We start from the raw sequence: 18,796 nt of genomic DNA on the forward strand, positions 1-18,796 counted from the left end.
TGAAATATATGAACTAATATTTGTTTATTAAATATGATTTATAATGTATATGATACATAATTCAATTATATTAAATAGGGAAAAAGAACTATAGTTTATATATTGTGTATGATGCAATATTAAAACTATAGGTTATAAATATAATATGATAAGTTAATTATCATATTTATTTGTATTTATTAATTATTTGATAATTAACTCATTTTTCTCCATAACCACCCTTAGTGGGGAGTTATTTTGTTTTATGGTAAATTGGGATAAATAAAATTGATTTAATCATTCCAAAGATAAGTAAACGAGTAATATACACGATCACTTTGAGAGACTATAGGATAGCCTCATTATCTAAATGATCGTGTAAGAAGTCTATGCGATAGACTCGATCGTCTACATGGTAGTGTTCTTCTCATCTCAATCGTCTTCCTCCTCCACACTAAACCTTCCCTCTAAGCAAAATTAGCCAAAGCCCACCTCTCTTGGATTCTTAACCGAGAATACCAAGGTATCCAAGTGGTAGTGTCCGGTTGGTTTGAGGACCAGAGTTGCTGCTTGCTGCATTTTTAAGGGAGTTCGTGACTTGTTCATCGCGTTGGTGAATGAGGTTGATCGAGGGATTTACTTGATGAAGGGTTCTTCAAAGGTATAATCTCTTAATCCTTTGTTTTTATTTTCAAAGCATGCCATAAATCAAAATTTGTGCATAATCTGTTCTGTATGACTGTAAATGTAGGAGTTCGTTCACAATGAGATTTGGACGATCCGCTTCCGCTCAAGGTCCTCTGTAAATAGAGTTCCTTCATGTACACCATGAACCTTTCAAGTGTTCTAAACTTATAACTTACGTAAACATAACTATACTTTGAATAATTACTGTAATATTCATACCCTTTTTTCTTATGCTTTAACATTCATCATACCTCAAAGATCTGAATGTATAAGCTTTAAGGGTTCTTTTGGTTCTTAATTTTTTTTTTTATCATCTTATCTTTAAGATAGGACACATATAAAGTCAAAAAGATTTGTCTTCTAACTTAGTTAGATGATACTTTTTAACCTTATTCTGAATCTCATTAAGAAATTATGTGACAAAAATCTTAATTACTAAAGATAAGTACTATAATACATCGTATGGCTTATTGATTTCTTGCCGTTTTAAATATCTAAATATTCAATATGACCTTTTTCTAATATAGAAGTTTCTTTATAGTATAAAATATATCTTTTTCTAATGAACATTTCATTTATAACAAAAGGATTTTATACAACTTGTCATTTACAAAAGATAAAACAACTTTTATTACATTAACAAAAGTAAAAGGATTCATCTTCTTTGAGCAACTCCAAAATCTCCCATTAGTCTTACCAAGATGCTCTCCCATGTTCACAACTTGGAGCATTATCTCACTGCGAGCAATCTTCAGGAACTAGTTTCCTTGTTTTGCTTTCTCTGCTATTTTCTTTGCAAGGTATTGTGGGCAGTTTTTTTTCCAGTGTTCGTCCTTACTGTAGAAGAAACATTTTCCTTTGTCTGCAGCTTTTTCCTTGCCTTTGTGGCCAATAGAATTTTCTTTTTCCCTTTCCCCTTGTTCTTCTTCACAGGACTACTCTTATTCTTAGAAGAATAAGCAACATGAGACCTTAATTTAGAGAGAACAATCCTCTTTTTTCAGCAGCACCAACATTTACCTCTGCTTCTTGCCCTTTTGTTTTCAAAATGGACTGAAAAGCCTGTAGCTCGTTGAAAAGTGTAGTCAAGTTGTATTCTATCTTATTCATTAACGCATTGGTGCAAAATTACAAGAAGCTCTTTGGAAGAGATTTTAGAATAAAACCGTCTTAGCTTCTTTCATTTATGATAGCTTCATTTACCTCTGCCACATTGAAATGGACCATCATTTCAAGGACATGTTCTCTAACAGAGGTACCTTCTTTCATTTGAAAGTTGTAAATATATTTGATAGCATCATGTCTCAGAGAGAAAGAGGTTGTCTAAACATCACACGTAAAGATTCTATAATCTCTTTGACAGTATACATTCTTTCGTTTTTCTTAGCCAGAACATCAGATATGCTGGTAAGAATATAGGCACGATATTTCTCATTCGCCTTCGTCCATTTTTCATATGCTTTCCGAACAGTTCGGTTTGTTTTGAGCTAGGGATAGGAGGACATACTTCTATAAAAACAAACCTTAAATTGTATTCAAATTTGATTTCCATGTAGCATAATTGTCCCCTAGTTAATTTATCTGAAGCCAATAGTTGTATCAATGAACTAGTCATTATGAAAATATAAACAAATTATTTATTAAAGAACTTCTTTTAAACCCATTTATATTTTAGCAAAGTAATAATATACCAAAAATTCATTATTTTTGCAACGATACTATAATGAGTCAGAATAAGTGCTACCGAGGGAAATCAAATACTAGACTAAAGCAAGACATTCTTGACTAAATACTATCTCCAGAATAACTCTTATTCATATAATCATTTTAGTTACCGTTTTCAGTCAGAACTTACTAACACTTAGTAATTCTGTAAATGTAACCCTCCATTTTCAGACCTCAAAGGTCAGTCCCAATGATGTTATAGAATTGGAGAGTCAAGGTTGGGAATGGACCTAAGAAATCCTATCCAATTCTGGAGTTTGACTTGTTCTAAATCCTATGTTACAACCCTCCGAGGGGATAATCGTCGTTAAACGATTAGCAAGGGCTACTTAATGCTAACCAGCAGGTGCAACATAGGAATCTCACGGTCCAAACCAACGAAAGAGACCACAGGATATGTTGACACATTTCCTTCACCTACTTACTATGAACTACTTCCTCCATTCACTTTGATTTTGACCCATACAAATTATTTTCAAATGGAGGCCACTCCTTGGGTGAAACGAAGCGTCGTATGAATCTCACGGTCTGAACTTTCTAAGGACGTGAGAGTTGAAATCAATATATCACATATTTGATTTTACAATGAACAACTTCCTTTATTCACATTGATGTTGACTCATGCAAACACTTTCTGAATGGAGGTCACTCTCAGGGTGACACGAAGTGTCGCATGAACCTCGATGTGAACTCTTAGGCACGCGAGAGCTAAAAACCAACACATCGTAGATCTTATTATTCTCCCATTGAAGCGTTCTAATAACATATCATATACGTTATTAAATTTCCATGAAAGTGTTATAACAACATATCTTACATGTTACTAAACTCCCATTGAAGTGTTCTAACATTTGTTTGGGTGTATGATTACTTAGGTTTTTTCCGACTAATTTAAACAATCTAAGTCTAGGTGTTTATTCAAGTATAACGATTATATTTGGATCTAACCTACGATGTGTAGGTGATAAACCAGTTTTAAAACCTTACACCGCTCACATATGCTTATAAAACCGATTAACAACGCTCAATTATACAGTCATAATCCCCAGGTAGGCGATATTTTGTAGACCGTCAACTTAAATACCCCCAGCCTTAAACAGGATTATATACTGATTGAGTTTATAACCTAAGTTTTATAAGATAAAAACCTATTTTAACTATTAAAACAAGTGGTTAACCTACATGAGTATGTAGCTTATCTTTGTTATGGATTTTAATGTTGAATCCAATTTTATAACAATTTATAAACTTTAGACATGCATTACATCCATAATATATATTAGATATCTCATGATTTAATGTATCAAACATATTAAAACAATTGAAACCCTAAACATGCATACTATATATTATAACAACTTATAATATACTTTTATTGCATGTAACATGCTTCCTATGGTGGGATTGTAAATCTACATGACATACTATATGCACATACAAGATTTATTTAATTATAACATACATCACATGCATAAATAATTAAACACAAACTGATATGATTTAGTTTTAGCAATTTCAAGCAAACAAAGGCCTAAATTATTAGAAAAGTAATCAAATCTGGCTCCAAAACACATCTGAACCACTTGAACCGCCCCGAGTCAGAACTAAACCTCTTGAACTTGACCTCCAATGCTAAAAAAATGGGCTGAACTAGGCTTAAACAGGTCGAACTGGACCTCCTTGACCCGAACCAACTGGACCGGTTTGTAAGAGTTAAACAATATGCAACAGAAGTATAAGGGATCCATAAGCATTCTAATTCACTAATTTTGGCAAAAACTAAAGCATGCTCTTCATAAAAATGGGTTTTCAGAACATACCTTTGATGAAGTCTCCAAAAAAACATCTGTTCAGCTGCTGTCTTCACTTGATATCAACGTGAACCACCTCAAAGACTTCCCTACTATGCTATTGGAACATTAGGCAGAGTTGTGGGACTCAAGAACAGCTTGAAGATGTGGAGAAACAAGAAAAGCTCAAAGTAGCAAGTTGAAGAAGACAGTTTCTTCTTCACCGTAACTTTTCTCTTCAAAAGTCTGTATTCCTCCCTTCTCCAACAACTCCAATCCTCTTTATATATCAAGATGAACATGCACAGAGATGGAGTGCATGGCTTGCAACTCATGCTTGGAGAATTAGAGTAGAGAAGATTATGGTTTCTGTATGAGCATAAATATGATGGTAATGGAGAAAACTCATTTTCCATTTTGTGCAACCATGCAAAATGAATTTTCATTTTCTTTTTAAAACAAAAAATGAATTTTAAATAATTTTAATTCAACAAATGATTTTCTTAAATTTATTTCATAAATTAATTTTAAAAATTAATTAATTTAATATCAAATATTAAATTAATTTTTGCATAATAATCATCTTCATATATTTAAATCATATTTAAATATTTATTCTCTTGTTCCATTTAATTTGAACGTTTCAAATTAATTTCTCAAGCTACCCTAAAGCTTACCCATTTATGAGCTAGTGGGGGAACCTCGCGGACCTACAGATCATGGGCTCCAACGATCCGAGATTAATCGGCTAAACTCATTAGATCGATCTAACCCCCATTCGTTAACTAATGGGTGATTCCACTAAAGCCCATAGCTGAACTCCTTTCACTGTAGATATATTATGTCCACTCGATATAACCATCATTAGTAAGTTAACCCTTCATAGGTTGCTCGTAATAACGACTGGGTCGAATCTCTGTTTTATCCTTCGAAATTGCCTCTTGTTCCTTAAGTTCCACTGATCCCTTAATGAACAATTGATTTGTGATCCAATCAAAAATCGAATCCCTCTCAGACCATGAGAGGGTGAGGCCACTTATTCAAGACACAGAATTCGCACTTGAAGGGAACAACCTCTTTACTAACGCTAATCGGGTAGGAGTGAATTCCCTCTTGCACCCTATGTTCCTAGCTATTCATCTGATCTTATCGCCAAAATGGTAAGCTTATTGAGCAGAAGAAATTAGCCTACTCTCACCATTTGCAGATCAAAGGATAATCGCGAACAAACAGGAGTTCATAGTTAGCTCAGGATTAAGATTACCTAGGTCATCGCTTCAAAATAGTTAGTCTTAAAAAGTAAACAGCGTTTTAGGACATAAAACCCAACAAACTCGCACTTGGACTAAAACTCCAACTTATATATCCGATATATAAGACTGAGTTTCTGAGTTTTATAGAGAAATACAATAAACTAGGGCATCTCATACCCATGGTTTTTGCCATTTGGTATTTCATACCTAATATTTCTACCACTTGCCCTAGGTTATTAACCTCTAGTATTTCTAGTCTTACTAGATGATTCTTAAACACTTTAGCCGAGAGAATCATTGTAAACATATTGGTATACAAATAGGTTTCATATGGGGAATTCATCTATTCCTCAATAATGGCAAGGAAACACATTTTCCTCCCACTACATTGAGGTACTCTAAACTCTTTGATTAAGATGGTCTGACTTACTTTAACAACTCTTGTTAACAGTCAGAGCTAGAAATCATAAATTCATTATACTTCGATCTTAGCCATTTAAATATCTGAATATTTGCTGATGGCTATTAACAATTTGATTCTTAATAGAAGTTGCTATGAGATAGAACAAACATATTTCTTGAAAAAACATTTTATTCATAACAAATAAAATATGTACAAAAGATTCTTTACAAGATTTAACAAAAGCAGATAATTTACATCTTCATCAGCAACTTCTCCTACTGGATGAGCCGAGCAAAGGGTTTCCAGGATCTAAGTAGCCTGTTGCCTTTCTCTGCTCTCTTCTCTGCAAGATATTTAGGGCAATTTCTCTTTCAGTGCCCTAGCTCGTTGCAGTGGAAACATTTCCCTTTCTCTGCAGCGGTTTTCTTGCTCTTCTTACCAACAAGCTTTTTCCCTTTCCATTTGTCTTTCTTCGCTGGAATACTCTTAGTCTGCGAAGATGAGTCAACTTCAGGCTTGGAGGATATTTCTCTCTTCTCTGCAGAAGCAACATTTACTTCTGGTACTGGTTCCAGACCTTTAGTTCTCAACATGGTCTGAAAAGCTTGCAACTTATTAAGCAGAGTTGTTAAGTTGTATTCGATTTTATTCATCAAGGAATTGGTACAAAATTGCAGAAAACTCTTCAGAAGAGATTCTAGAATAAAGCCAACTTGATTTCTCTCATCCATCATAGCATCATTCACTTTAGCCACATTAAAGTGCACCATCATGTCTAGGACATGTTCACGAACATTGGTCCCCTCTTTCATGTGACTATTGTAAACGTATTTGATAGCATCATGCCTCAGGGTGAAGGACGTCTGTCCAAACGTCCCTCTTAGAAATTCCATAATCTCTTTGGAAGTGTTCATACCCTAGTGCTTTTCGCTAAAACGTCAGACAGGCTAGCGAGAATATAAGCACGGGCTTTATCATTAGCCCTGATCCATTTATCAAATGCTTCCCAAACAGTTCAGTTAGTATTTGAGCTAGGAATGAGAGGACATTCCTCCATTAAGACAAATCTCAAATCATCTATCGTGAGTATTGTATTCAAATTTGATTTCCAGTTTACATAATTGTCCCCAATCAATTTGTCTGTAGCCAACAATTATATAATAAAACTCATCATTTTGAAATTATAAAAATTTTTTATAAGTGAATTGCTTTTAAATCCAATCAAGTTTCAGCAAAGTGATAATGTACCTATAATCATTATTTTTGCAACGATAGTTAAGTAATTTAGAACAAATGCTACCGTGGGGCAGTCAAGAATTCTTTAACAAAAACAAGATTGTTCTTGACCAAGTACAATCTCTAGAATAACTCATATTTCGATAGTCATTTAGTTATCATTTTCAGTCAAGATCATTACTAACACTTAGTAAGTCTTGTAAGTGTAGACTCGCCATTTACAGATCTTACAGAACGGTATGAGTATGACTCCGAAATAGAAGACAATACCCAAGACAGAAATATAAGACCCTATTCATTTTACTGAAGCCTGGATTGTTCTGAATCCTATGTTACAATCCTCCGTAGGGATCACCACGATTAACGACTAGCTAGTGCCACAGGAAAAACGACAGTAGGTGCAACATAAGAATCTCACGGTTCAAACTAATGAAGGAGACGGTAGGACAATGTTGACAAATTTCCTTCACCCACTTACTATGAACGACTTCCCCCATTCACCTTGTTATTGACCCATGCAAAAAAATTTCGGATGGAGCAGTCGCTGTCTCTTATACACATCTAGATGTGTATAAGAGACAGCTCACTTACTATGAACGACTTCCCTCATTCACCTTGTTATTGACCCATCCAAACACTTTCCGTATGGAGCAGTCGAGGTAAAATCGACAAGAAGTCGAGCATGGATCTCACGGTGTGAACTCTTGAGGACGTGAGAGCTAATAACTTTTATTCTCCCACTGAAGTGTTCTAAATGTTTGGGTATTTTACTTAGGCAAGACGGCTAATTTCAACAACCTAAGTCTAAGTAGTTTATCCAAATATAACTCTTATAATTGGATTTAACCTACAATGTCTAGGTGATAAACCATTTTATTACCTCATATCGCTCACGAATGCTCATAAAATCGGTTACCATCGCTCAATTATTCGGCTAATCCCCAGGTAGGAGGTGTTCTGTAGATCGTCAACTTAAATACCCCAGCCTTTGACAATATTATATACCGCTCGAGTTTGTAACCATAGTTTTACAAGTTTAACGACTTATTTTAACTATTAAAATAAGTGGTTAACCTAAGTGAGCATGCAACTATTCTTTATTATGGATTTTAAACGTCTAACCAATTTTATAACAACTTACAAAATTTTAGACATGCTAAACATCCACGACAAACAGAAAAGGCATTCAATATCTAATATAACTATTATATTAAATAAAAGAAACCCTAACATGCATACTATATTTTATAACATTTTATAACATACTTTTAATGCATGTATCATGCTTCCTACGATGGGGTTTTAAATCTACATGGCATACTATATGCATATACATGAATTTATTTAATTATCACATACATCTCATGTATAAACAATTAAATACTAACTGTTATAGTTTTCGTTTTGGCATAAACAAGCAAACAGATAGCTAACTATTACAAACAACTTCATAACCGTCCTTGAACCGCTCGAACCGCTCCAAACGGAACCTAAAACAACTTGAACCGGGTTGGACAAGTCTGAACCGGACCACAAAGCCTGAACTGGATTGAACCTTGAGTAAACTGGTCGAACCGGTTGCTCTTGGTCCAACCTCAATATGCTGCTAAGGCCGATCGTGTAATGCATGGAGATAATCATCTAGCATCGTCTCCTTGGGTTGAGAGGAAGTACACGATTGCATAGTGTTTGCTGAAAGCTAGACGATCGTTTAGCTCTATCGCATAGGACTAGACGATCACTTAGTTCCATCGCAGTGCAATCGTTTACCTCCATCGCATAGTACTAAGCGATCGCATAACACCATCGCCAAGCGCATTCAAGCTGTCTCTTATACACATCTAGATGTGTATAAGAGACAGGTATCTGCCGCAGTTGAACGATCGCATAGCTCCATCATATAGAACATCATCGCATCACATAGCATTTATCTACACGATCGCTTAGCTCCACGACTAAACGATCGCTCAGCGCTATCGTGTAGCACTTAAATGCATCGGTCAGCACACATTGTTGCTAAATGATCGTATAGCGCCATCGTTTAGCAAAATCAACGTATCGTCTAGTTCCCACAACTAAAACTAAACGATCGCGTAATGCTATCGTACAAAAAATGAGCGCATCACTTAGCTTCTGTAGGTACACGGTCGTTTAGCATTCAACATCACAATGACTGGCGCATATTACTAAACGATCGTCTAGCTTTTCTTTTCATCGTGTAACGTCTAGATCTTGGACCTCAGCAACAAATTTAAGTAGAAGCTGAAAACTTTGAAACAGTAGCTCGACCTCCTTCGCTTGTTTCTTCAATTACATCTTAATTTCAACTCTAATGACTCCAAATAAATTACAGCCTCTTGCTAACACATAAATTCTCATCAAACAAGAACCAATTACAAATTTAATTGAGAAATTAAAGAGAGCCAAGATGCCAAAACAGAGAAAACCATAGCGGTGCATCAGTTTCACATATCTCATGAAAAAGCACCCACCTTGCCAAAATTAGACCGAATTGAAAGCTTAAAAGGTGCTCTGATACCAATTTTAAGAGTTAAACAACATGCAGAGGAAGTTCAAGGATCCATAAGCATTCTAATTCACTAATTTTGACAAAAACTAAAGCATGCTCTTCATAAAAAATGGGTTTTCAGAACATACCTTTGATGAACTTTCCAAGAAAATGTCTGTTCAGCTGCTGTCTTCACTTGATATCAACGTGAACCACCTCAAAGCCTTTCCTACTATACTCTTGGAGCTTTAGGCAAAGTTGTGGGTCTCAAGAACAACTTGAAGATGTAGAAAAACAAGAAAAGCTCACAGCAGCAAGTTGAAGAAGACAGTTTCTTCTTCACCGTAATTTTTCTCTTCAAAAGTCTATATTCCTCCCTTCTCCAACAACTCCAATCTTCTTTACATATCAAGATGAACATGCAAAGAGTTGGACTGCATGGCTTGCAGCTCATGCTTGGAGAATCAAAGTAGAGAAGATAATGGTTTGTGTGTGAGCATAAAGATGAAAGTAATGGAGAAAACTCATTTTCCATTTTGTGTAATCATGCAAAATGAATTTCCATTTTCTTTTTAAAACAAAAAATTACTTTTAAATCATTTTAATTCAAAAAATGATTTTCTTAAATTAATTTCATAAATTAATTTTAAAAAATTAATTAATTTAATATCAAATATTAAATTAATTTTTGCACAATAATCATCTTCATATATTTAAATCATATTTAAATATTTATTCTCTTGTTCTGTTTAATTTGAACGTTTGAAATTAATTTCTCAAGCTACCCTAAAGCTTACCTATTTACGAGCTAGTAGGGGGACCTCGCGGACCTACAGATCATGGGCTTCAATGATTCGAGAGTAATCGGCTAAACCCATTAGACCGATCTAACCCCCATTCGTTAACTAATGGGTGATTCTACTAAAGCCCATAGCTGAACTCCCCTCACTGTAGATAAATTATGTCCACTAACCATGATTAGTAAGTTAACCCTTCATAGGTTGCTCGTAATAACGTCTTGGTCGAATATCATTTTTCCCCCGAAATTACCTCTTATTCCTTAAGTTCCACTGATCCCTAATGAACAATTGATTTGTGATCCAATCAACAAATCGAATCCCTCTCAGACTATGAGAAGGTGAGGCCTCTTGTTCAAGACCCAGAATCAGCACTTGAAGGGAACAACCTCTCTACTAACCCTAATTGGGTAGGAGTGAATTCCTTCTTACACCCTATGTTTCTAGCTATTCATCCGGTCTTATCCCTAAAATGGTAACCTTATTGAGCAAGATAATTGGTCTACTCTCACCGTTTGTAGATAAAAGGATAATCTCGAACAAACAGAAGTTCATAGTTAACTCAGTATTAAGGTTAAGTTACCTAGGTCATCGCTTCGAAATAGTCAGTCTTAAACAGTAAACAATGTTATAAAGTAAGAGTGCCAGGTTTCGTGGTCCGATCTTGCACAAAACTCATTTGCACAGGACACACCCACTCCTCATGTCTCAACATGCACGAATTAGGATCACTTCATATGTAGCATTTTACAACATTTTGTAACAACTACAGAGTAGGCCGCATCCGATAGTGTTACTAGAATAATGTACCCAATCTTATTCATATACTATAGATCATTTTGACTATTTACTCGAACCTGATCCACTTCTTTGTCTCCATATAAAGTTCAAGTACTCATATAATAGTCAAGGGACTTAGGTTTATTGGATTTCTAAAAAACAATATATTCAACAACTTTATCGAATTCTCAGAATAAGTTCTAATGTTTACAAACCACGAGTTTTAGGACATAAAACTCAACACGGTTCACTTGGATCGTCGGTTTGGGCTCACGCATGCATGCTAGGCTGGGATGAACAACGTCACAATACTGCATCCCTGCGTTGCAACGCCATGAGATGTTCTTCACGATTCTGGGCTGGAACATGGACAACGTCGTGACTCTTGGTATAATAATTATGGAAATATTTCTTTATGTTTGCATTCATTGATTCGTATTTTGAATATTGAATTCTAGAACTTGATGAAGGGTTTAGTCTTTTATTAGAGCACTAAAAACTTAGTTGTTGAGAAAGTTTTGCACTATTCCTCTACTGAATGCAAACTGATATTGTTTCTATTCCTCTAATGAATGCCCATTGATATTGATTAAGGGTTTAGTCTTTTATTTGTTTAACACTACCATGAGATGAAATTAATTATGTAACATTAAGGACCACATAAAATGGACTAATTTTGGTTACAGTCCTTTATATAGTTCTTCAATCAACATACAGAGCAAGCATTAATCTAATATTGTCATAAATTGAAATTCTAGTGATTAGTTAGATTTTTATTTTAGTAATGAAAAAGCATAGATATAGATACCGGATTGGATTGGATTACATAAAGATAATCAAATTCATTTCACAATTATGAACACTTGACATGTTTGTGAACGATTCTAGAAGGGTTAAAATCAAATTTATCATTTTAAAATTCACTTGATACATGTTTTTCATCGTTTCAAATCAAATTTATGTTAATTTCTAAAAACGTGCAGCGGAAGAAAAAAGGATCATAAAGCATTCTAATTCATCAATTTTAGCTCAAAATTAAGCATGCTCATTAAATAACAATAAGATTTCAAACATACCTTTGAAGATATACTTCAAACTCAAAATTCAGCTGCAATTCTCCCTTCTTCTGATCGTGAACCACCACTAAAGCTTCCCTAGTATCCTCTAGGAGCCTTAGATTGAGTTGTGAGACTCAGAACATGTTGAATTGAAGAGAAGAATGGAGAAGACACACTGGTTTTCAACTTTAGTGAACAACACTTCTTCAACCTTAATTCTCAGCAAATTCCACTGACTTGCATGCCTTTATTTCAGCTGAAAGAAGTGTGTTTTTATACAGGTAACATCATGCAATCAGATTGCATCTCAAACATCCAGCACCTCCTTTGATTTTGAGCTAGAATTTGGTGGTGGAAGATGACTAAGGTGCTAGGACTTCAAAGTGGGAAAATCCCACATTTGGGAGTTTCACATTTCTCAATTTCTTTTCCTGGTTTTTCATTTTGAAACTAATTTTTGAAAATAAAACTTATTTTCTATTATAATTCTTTAATTAAAATTGAAATTTTATTAATTTATAAAAATTAATTCAATAATTGATTTTTCTAATAAAATTAATAATTAATAATTAATTAAACAATTTAATAAATTATATTAATTTAATATCAAATATTAAATTCATTTAATACCAATTCCACCACTGTGAATCCCTATTCATTAATATTTAAATCATATTTAAATATTTAATTGATTCTCCAATTTCGTTTAATTCCAAAATTAAACGTGTAATCACATACAAGTACTAATTCTCTCAATTCGAATTTGAACGTTTCAAATCAACTTATCACGCTATTCTAAGGCTTTTTCAGTTTGTGAGCTAGTAGGGGGACCTATAGATCATGGGCTCCAACAATCCAAGATTAATTGGCTAAACTTTTTACACTGAATTAACCCTCATTCGTTAACTAACGGGTCACTCAATTAAAGCCCAATAGTTGCATTCCCCTCACTGTAGATATATTGTGTCCACTCCATATAACCATGATTAGTAAGTTAATGCTTCACAGGTTGTTCGTAATAACGGCTGGGTCAAATGGCTGTTTTACCCTCAAGATCACCTCTTGTTCCTTAAGTCCCACCGATCCTCTAATGAACAATTAGTTTGTGATCTGATCATCAAATCGAGTTCTTCTCGGGCCAATGAGAGGGTGGGGCCCCTTGTTCAATTCCTGAAGTCATTACTTAAAGGAAAAACCTCTTCTGGGTTGTATTAAAGACACCACCCATAAGATTTTAGGATTTAGAGATATATGATGTACAACATGATACACTCGTTGATGATACATATTATATTCCATTGGAGAGTGTGGATGAAGATAACAAAGAATGTTGTTATGTAAGAAATGATTGTGAAGGACTCTTGATTTGAAACTTATATCTTGGTTCGAACTATACCTTGTGTTGGGTGGATTATAGTTTTGTGTTGAATATCTCAATTGTATGTAAAATATTTGTAATTTGTAATAATTGTAATTTTTAAGTAATTTGATGAAATTAAGTCATCCATTTAGCTTGTTTTGACATACATACATACATACATACATATACATACATACACATACATACATACATACATACATATATACATACATACATACATACATACATACATATATATATATACATATATATATATATATATATATATAATTCAAAGAGTATGAAAAATATATTATATTCACCCACATTAGAGGTTGTTTGCTCATACATATTTCCTCCACGAGTAAGAATAATAATAACTTCATATCTCTTATTCTTGTATTATATATCTTATCATTTATTTATAAGTATATGCTTGATAACATAAAATTAATTTAGTTTATGATATTTTTTTTAGGAATTAGTGATGGAAGCAAGAGATATTGTCGACAAAAGGTGCATTGACTTTCATTCACATACACAATGAAAACGACATTCTGAACGTTTGAAATCACATTCAGTAGGCCTAGGAACAAAGAAAGACAATTATAGTGGATTTCAAGATTCTAGGGGTCAAGTCTCACCAATTTTAGAAAGACCACAAGATGAAGAGAATTTCAATCTTCCCGAGCAATTTATGAAACAATTCCCCAAAAAATATAGAGGCCCAACAAAACTGAAAACTATTGTCACCGAGGAAGACAATAAAATTGATATAACATATAATGAGTATGGGCAACCAATTGGGAAGACTTCAATAGGCTTGTCTTCATTTTTAGGTCCACTTATGAGAGAGAGGTAGTACCTGTGACCTTACAAGATTGGAGGAAATTGTCTACTAGATTGAAAGAAATTTTGTCGACATCAATCCAAGTATGTAAGTGATATTAATAGGTGTTTTGAGTAATTGTAGTATATTTTTTATCTTGTATCTTGTGGTATAAATATTACAAGAATTACGGGCTTTACTATCAATTTAAAACTAATATTGAAAGGCTTTAATGTTGGTTGACAACCGACATTGAAAATCATGTTATAAAAGGTCTTTAATGTCGGTTTTAAACCGACATTAAAGACAACCAACATTAAATACCTTTTATAATACGATCTTCAATGTTGGTTGTCAACCGACATTAAAGCCTTTTAATGTCCATTTCAAACCGACATTAAAGCCCAGAATTATTGTATTTTTTTTCAATTATTGTCCCTTTTTTTAAATTTCATTGTCCAATCCCTTTTTAATGTCGGTTAAAAAGTTAAAAATGACATTGTATATCTCGTATTGGATCACAAAATAAGAATAATAGTTAGCTCCTAAAGAGAATTGTTTTTATATTATTAAGATCTCAACAAACACAAAAATTTAAATCTAAGTCTTGCTCATAGAGTACGAATAATAGTTAGCTCCCAAATAGAATAACAAAATTTGTACTTACAAACAGTAGTTCTAATAAACTTAAATTTATATATTTTCATAAGCTAAAAGAAAGGAAAAAAAAGGCCAACAATCTCTTCAATCAAGCTCGTTAACTCATTCCACTAAAAATTATTTGAATTGCGTGTAAGACAATACTTTCCAAGTAAAGTTTGAGCTGTTGCTCCTCTGCCATAGTTACCAGCTCCACTATCAAAACCCGACCATCCACCAGAACCCTGAGAAATTTTTAAGTATGACAATAATAAAAAAAACAATGAAAAAAAATATGATAAATATCACGATTTAATTAAACAAGACTCACTAATTCTATTTGGAATCCGAGAATATCACTAACATAGCTAGGTTTACTTTAAATCATCGACATGAAACCGTTGATAAGAACACATTCACAAAATTAATTCACAAAAAAAAAAAAAAAAAACTGTGAGCTAAACAATAATAAACATTTCAATTCGGCAGCAAGTTGCAGAATCAGAGAACAAAGAGTTACAAAATTGCGAAAGATTGAGACTGGCCTGCTTTCTCTACGACATTTCTACTAGAGTTGGACTCAGAAGAAGACTGATTCTTAAGCTTATTGATATTTGCACTCCGAGCTTCCCTACTCTGCTCCATTTCTTGCAACAATTTGTCTTCAATTGATGAAGACAAGATAAATTAACAACATTCTCATTTATCCTCTCTATTGACACAAAAATTCCATTACCACAAGGAGAACAAGACTTGAATAGTTTAAGTTACTTCTCAATCCAAATTTAACATGTAGTTCATGGAGCAATAATAAGATGTAAACATCCAACAAGCAGTACAAAGTGTCCACTATAGTATTTAGAAAAAGAGATTTTCTCTAATACAAAGTGTCCACTATAGAAACATACCCATTTTGCCTCTTTCTTGATGTCTTTTTTCTACAATCAAACAATATAGAAACTAAAAAAAAAAAAAAATCCACAGGCAAATTTTAGGGTAGAAAACAAGAACAAAGAGACATTCAAGCAGAAAAGCACCTTTAAGTACTATTCTCTAGCCAACTACACCAGTCCAACGCCATTGATGTTGTGTTAAAAAACTAACATTGATTCAGTCCTCTCTCTGTATGTATATCAATGCCACTGAAGAAAAAAACTCAACAACATTCAAACAAACACTAAGGTAAAACCCAATTTTCATGGTCAAGCCATTGAATATCACTTTTCATGCAAAAATAAATAATGTAAAAAGTTCTACATTACTGTTGTAATCTAGTTTTAGACTTCTACATTACGAAAATGGTAATGCTGACAAGATTGACTATCCCTACTATTCTATCCCCATTGCAATATTAGAATGAACTTACAGAACTGAGAAGCAAAACAAGACATAGATATAAAACAAAGAGAACACTATTCTTGATATGTTTATTGTAGAGATTTTGCATTCAAGACAAAAAAGAACAAAATAATTATAGCCATTGTAATAATAATAACAACAATAATTATGATAATAATAATGATAATGATGATAATATTCACAATACACCAAAATTTCTAAAGATTATTGAATAGAAATGTGTAAATTTTTCACCGGAAACTCTACCTACCTTTCTGCAATCTCCTTTCCCTCTAACAAAACAAAAATTCTCTGAATGAACTAAATGTTCTTCTTCTTCCCCTGGATACATCTTTCCATCACACAAACCAGAAGTTGCTCAACAAATTACCAGTCTCTGACTATCTCTGCTCTCAATGATGATGATGAGATAGTTCAAGCACACATTGCGTAAAGAACCATATAACAGATGCTAATAATAAATCAAACAGGTGGGGTTTCAAAGAGGGATTGAGAGAATTACTTGTAAACAACACCAACATCGAAATAAATAATGCCAGAGCTAGGAACATCAACACGAATTCCCTTAACAGAAAACCATAAGAGAAACAAAATACCAACATCGGAATAAAAGTTTTCAATAAGCAGTGGTGTGGTGGTAGTGTTCAAGCAACACCACCATCATCACCACCACTAGCGACGACACGGAAGGAGAAAGGGAAAATGTCCCAGAAGTTTACCTGTAGGGTGGTCGGTGGAACTGAAAAAGGGAAAATGTCCAGCGGAGAAGTGGATTTGGTTGACGAGCGACGACACAGAGGCCAGATCGATGACGAACGGAGATCGGATCGACGAATGGATGCTGGAACCACAACATACCTCCACGATCGACGACAAATAGAGGTGAATCGATGAACAGACCTGCACGACGAATAGACTTGTACTCACGATTGACGAACCACAACAGACTCTTCACCCACGATCGACGGACGAATGGCAAGAGTTTGGAAGAGATAAGTGAGAAAGAAGAGGGTTTGAATCTGAGCCCACCTCCATAGCAAGGTTTGAAGGTTCAAGAACACAATTAGCTTTCAGGTTCACAGCTTCTTCAACCTTGGCTTCCCTCCAAAATTGTCCACTAAGAAGCGTTGTATTCGTAAGCTATGAGCCTGCATTCTTGGGTTTTGCGTGGGTTGTGGGTGAGCGAAAGTGTGAGAATGAGACGAAAAGAAAATGGGTGGGGTGTTAAAATATCGGTTTAAAACCAACATTAAAGGTACGCCTACAATGTCAATTTCAAACCGACATTAAAGGTATACCCACAATGTCGATTTAAAACCGACATTAAAGATCCGCTTTTTTGAAAAAATTGACATTATACATCAGGTTTCACTTTTTTCAACCGACATTAAAGCCCAAAATTCTTGTAGTGAAATTTCTAATTGTTTGTAATTTATTATAGTTGAAATATAATATGAAGGAAGCTTGGCAAGAAACTTATCTTTTTCAAAAGATGGGTAGGCTGTGGAGATTAGGAAAATCACAGCTTGTGTAAAAAAATCTTATGGCTTCCAGTGAGGACGAACTTGTTAAATTGAAGCTAGCCAATATACAATCTATGATTGATTGGGTAGCCTTTGTCCATGAAAAGGAAAGTTCAAAATTCAAGGTAATTCACGGTTACTTATGCTAAATTCATAAGATTATTATTCATTTTCTAATTATTAATTTATTTGTGCATATACATTTATATTTGATTAGGCAAAAAGTGAAAAGTTCAAGTCCATGAAGAAAAGGCAACTTCCAAATACATGTAGTTGTAAGGGTTATGCTTGATTAGTAGAAGAAATGGTATTAATTATTGCGACTTAAAATTATATTCTTTATTTTAATTTGTTACTAAATGAATATGCATGTGTTATTATTAAGAAAAAGAGTAGTTCATGCTCAACTTCAGTGACTAGAGTTGCTCTACCACGAAATACAGGAAAAAGGATGGTAATCTCGTTAACTCACAAGTTGCAGAAACAATGATATGATTATAAAGGTTCCAAACTTAATTTAAGTATAATGCGAAAGTTTGAATTTCTTATGAACTTCTAAACTAGTTAATAATATGTGAAAGTTTGATTTATCGAAGGTTGGAGGAGGAGGGGGGAAGGGGGTGTTATCACTTGAAGGTACTCACTTGAAGTTCTTTATTTTATTGTGGTTATAATTATTGTTAGGTTTTGCTTCTTTTTCTTAATGTCTTGTGGACTCCTAAACTAGTTAGTAATATGTAAAATTTTGATTTATAGAAGGTTGTGTCTGAGTGAACCATTAACTAACAACGTTGCTATTGACCCGGTGGTATCTTCACCTTCGATAAAGTGTTTATTGTTTGTTTCCTATATTCTTATTATTATTTGAA

The 18,796-nt window shown here is 33.9% G+C and overlaps 1 protein-coding gene across 13 annotated transcripts; it reads right to left on the minus strand.

Annotated features, from left to right (window-relative positions):
- Window positions 1–15,013: 15,013 nt before the first annotated feature.
- Window positions 15,014–17,619, minus strand: LOC120092526. 13 transcript variants are annotated; one of them, XM_039050635.1, is made up of 4 exons: window positions 17,434–17,619; window positions 17,124–17,304; window positions 15,591–15,707; window positions 15,014–15,290 (listed from the first exon to the last, which is right to left on the minus strand). In XM_039050635.1, the coding sequence occupies exons 1-4, from the start codon at window positions 17,437–17,439 to the stop codon at window positions 15,265–15,267; spliced, it is 330 nt and encodes a 109-aa protein (XP_038906563.1). In that variant the 5' UTR covers window positions 17,440–17,619; the 3' UTR covers window positions 15,014–15,264. The 13 variants fall into 13 exon arrangements, 2 of the variants coding, with proteins under 2 accessions (XP_038906563.1, XP_038906562.1); XR_005486070.1 differs by lacking the exon at window positions 15,591–15,707 and adding an exon at window positions 16,083–16,187 and having other exon boundaries at window positions 17,124–17,616; XR_005486068.1 differs by adding an exon at window positions 16,083–16,187 and having other exon boundaries at window positions 15,014–15,707; window positions 17,124–17,616.
- Window positions 17,620–18,796: the final 1,177 nt, after the last annotated feature.

The sequence above is a fragment of the Benincasa hispida genome, chromosome 12 (assembly GCF_009727055.1).
Source record: "Benincasa hispida cultivar B227 chromosome 12, ASM972705v1, whole genome shotgun sequence".
NCBI classification, from domain to species: Eukaryota; Viridiplantae; Streptophyta; class Magnoliopsida; order Cucurbitales; family Cucurbitaceae; genus Benincasa; species Benincasa hispida.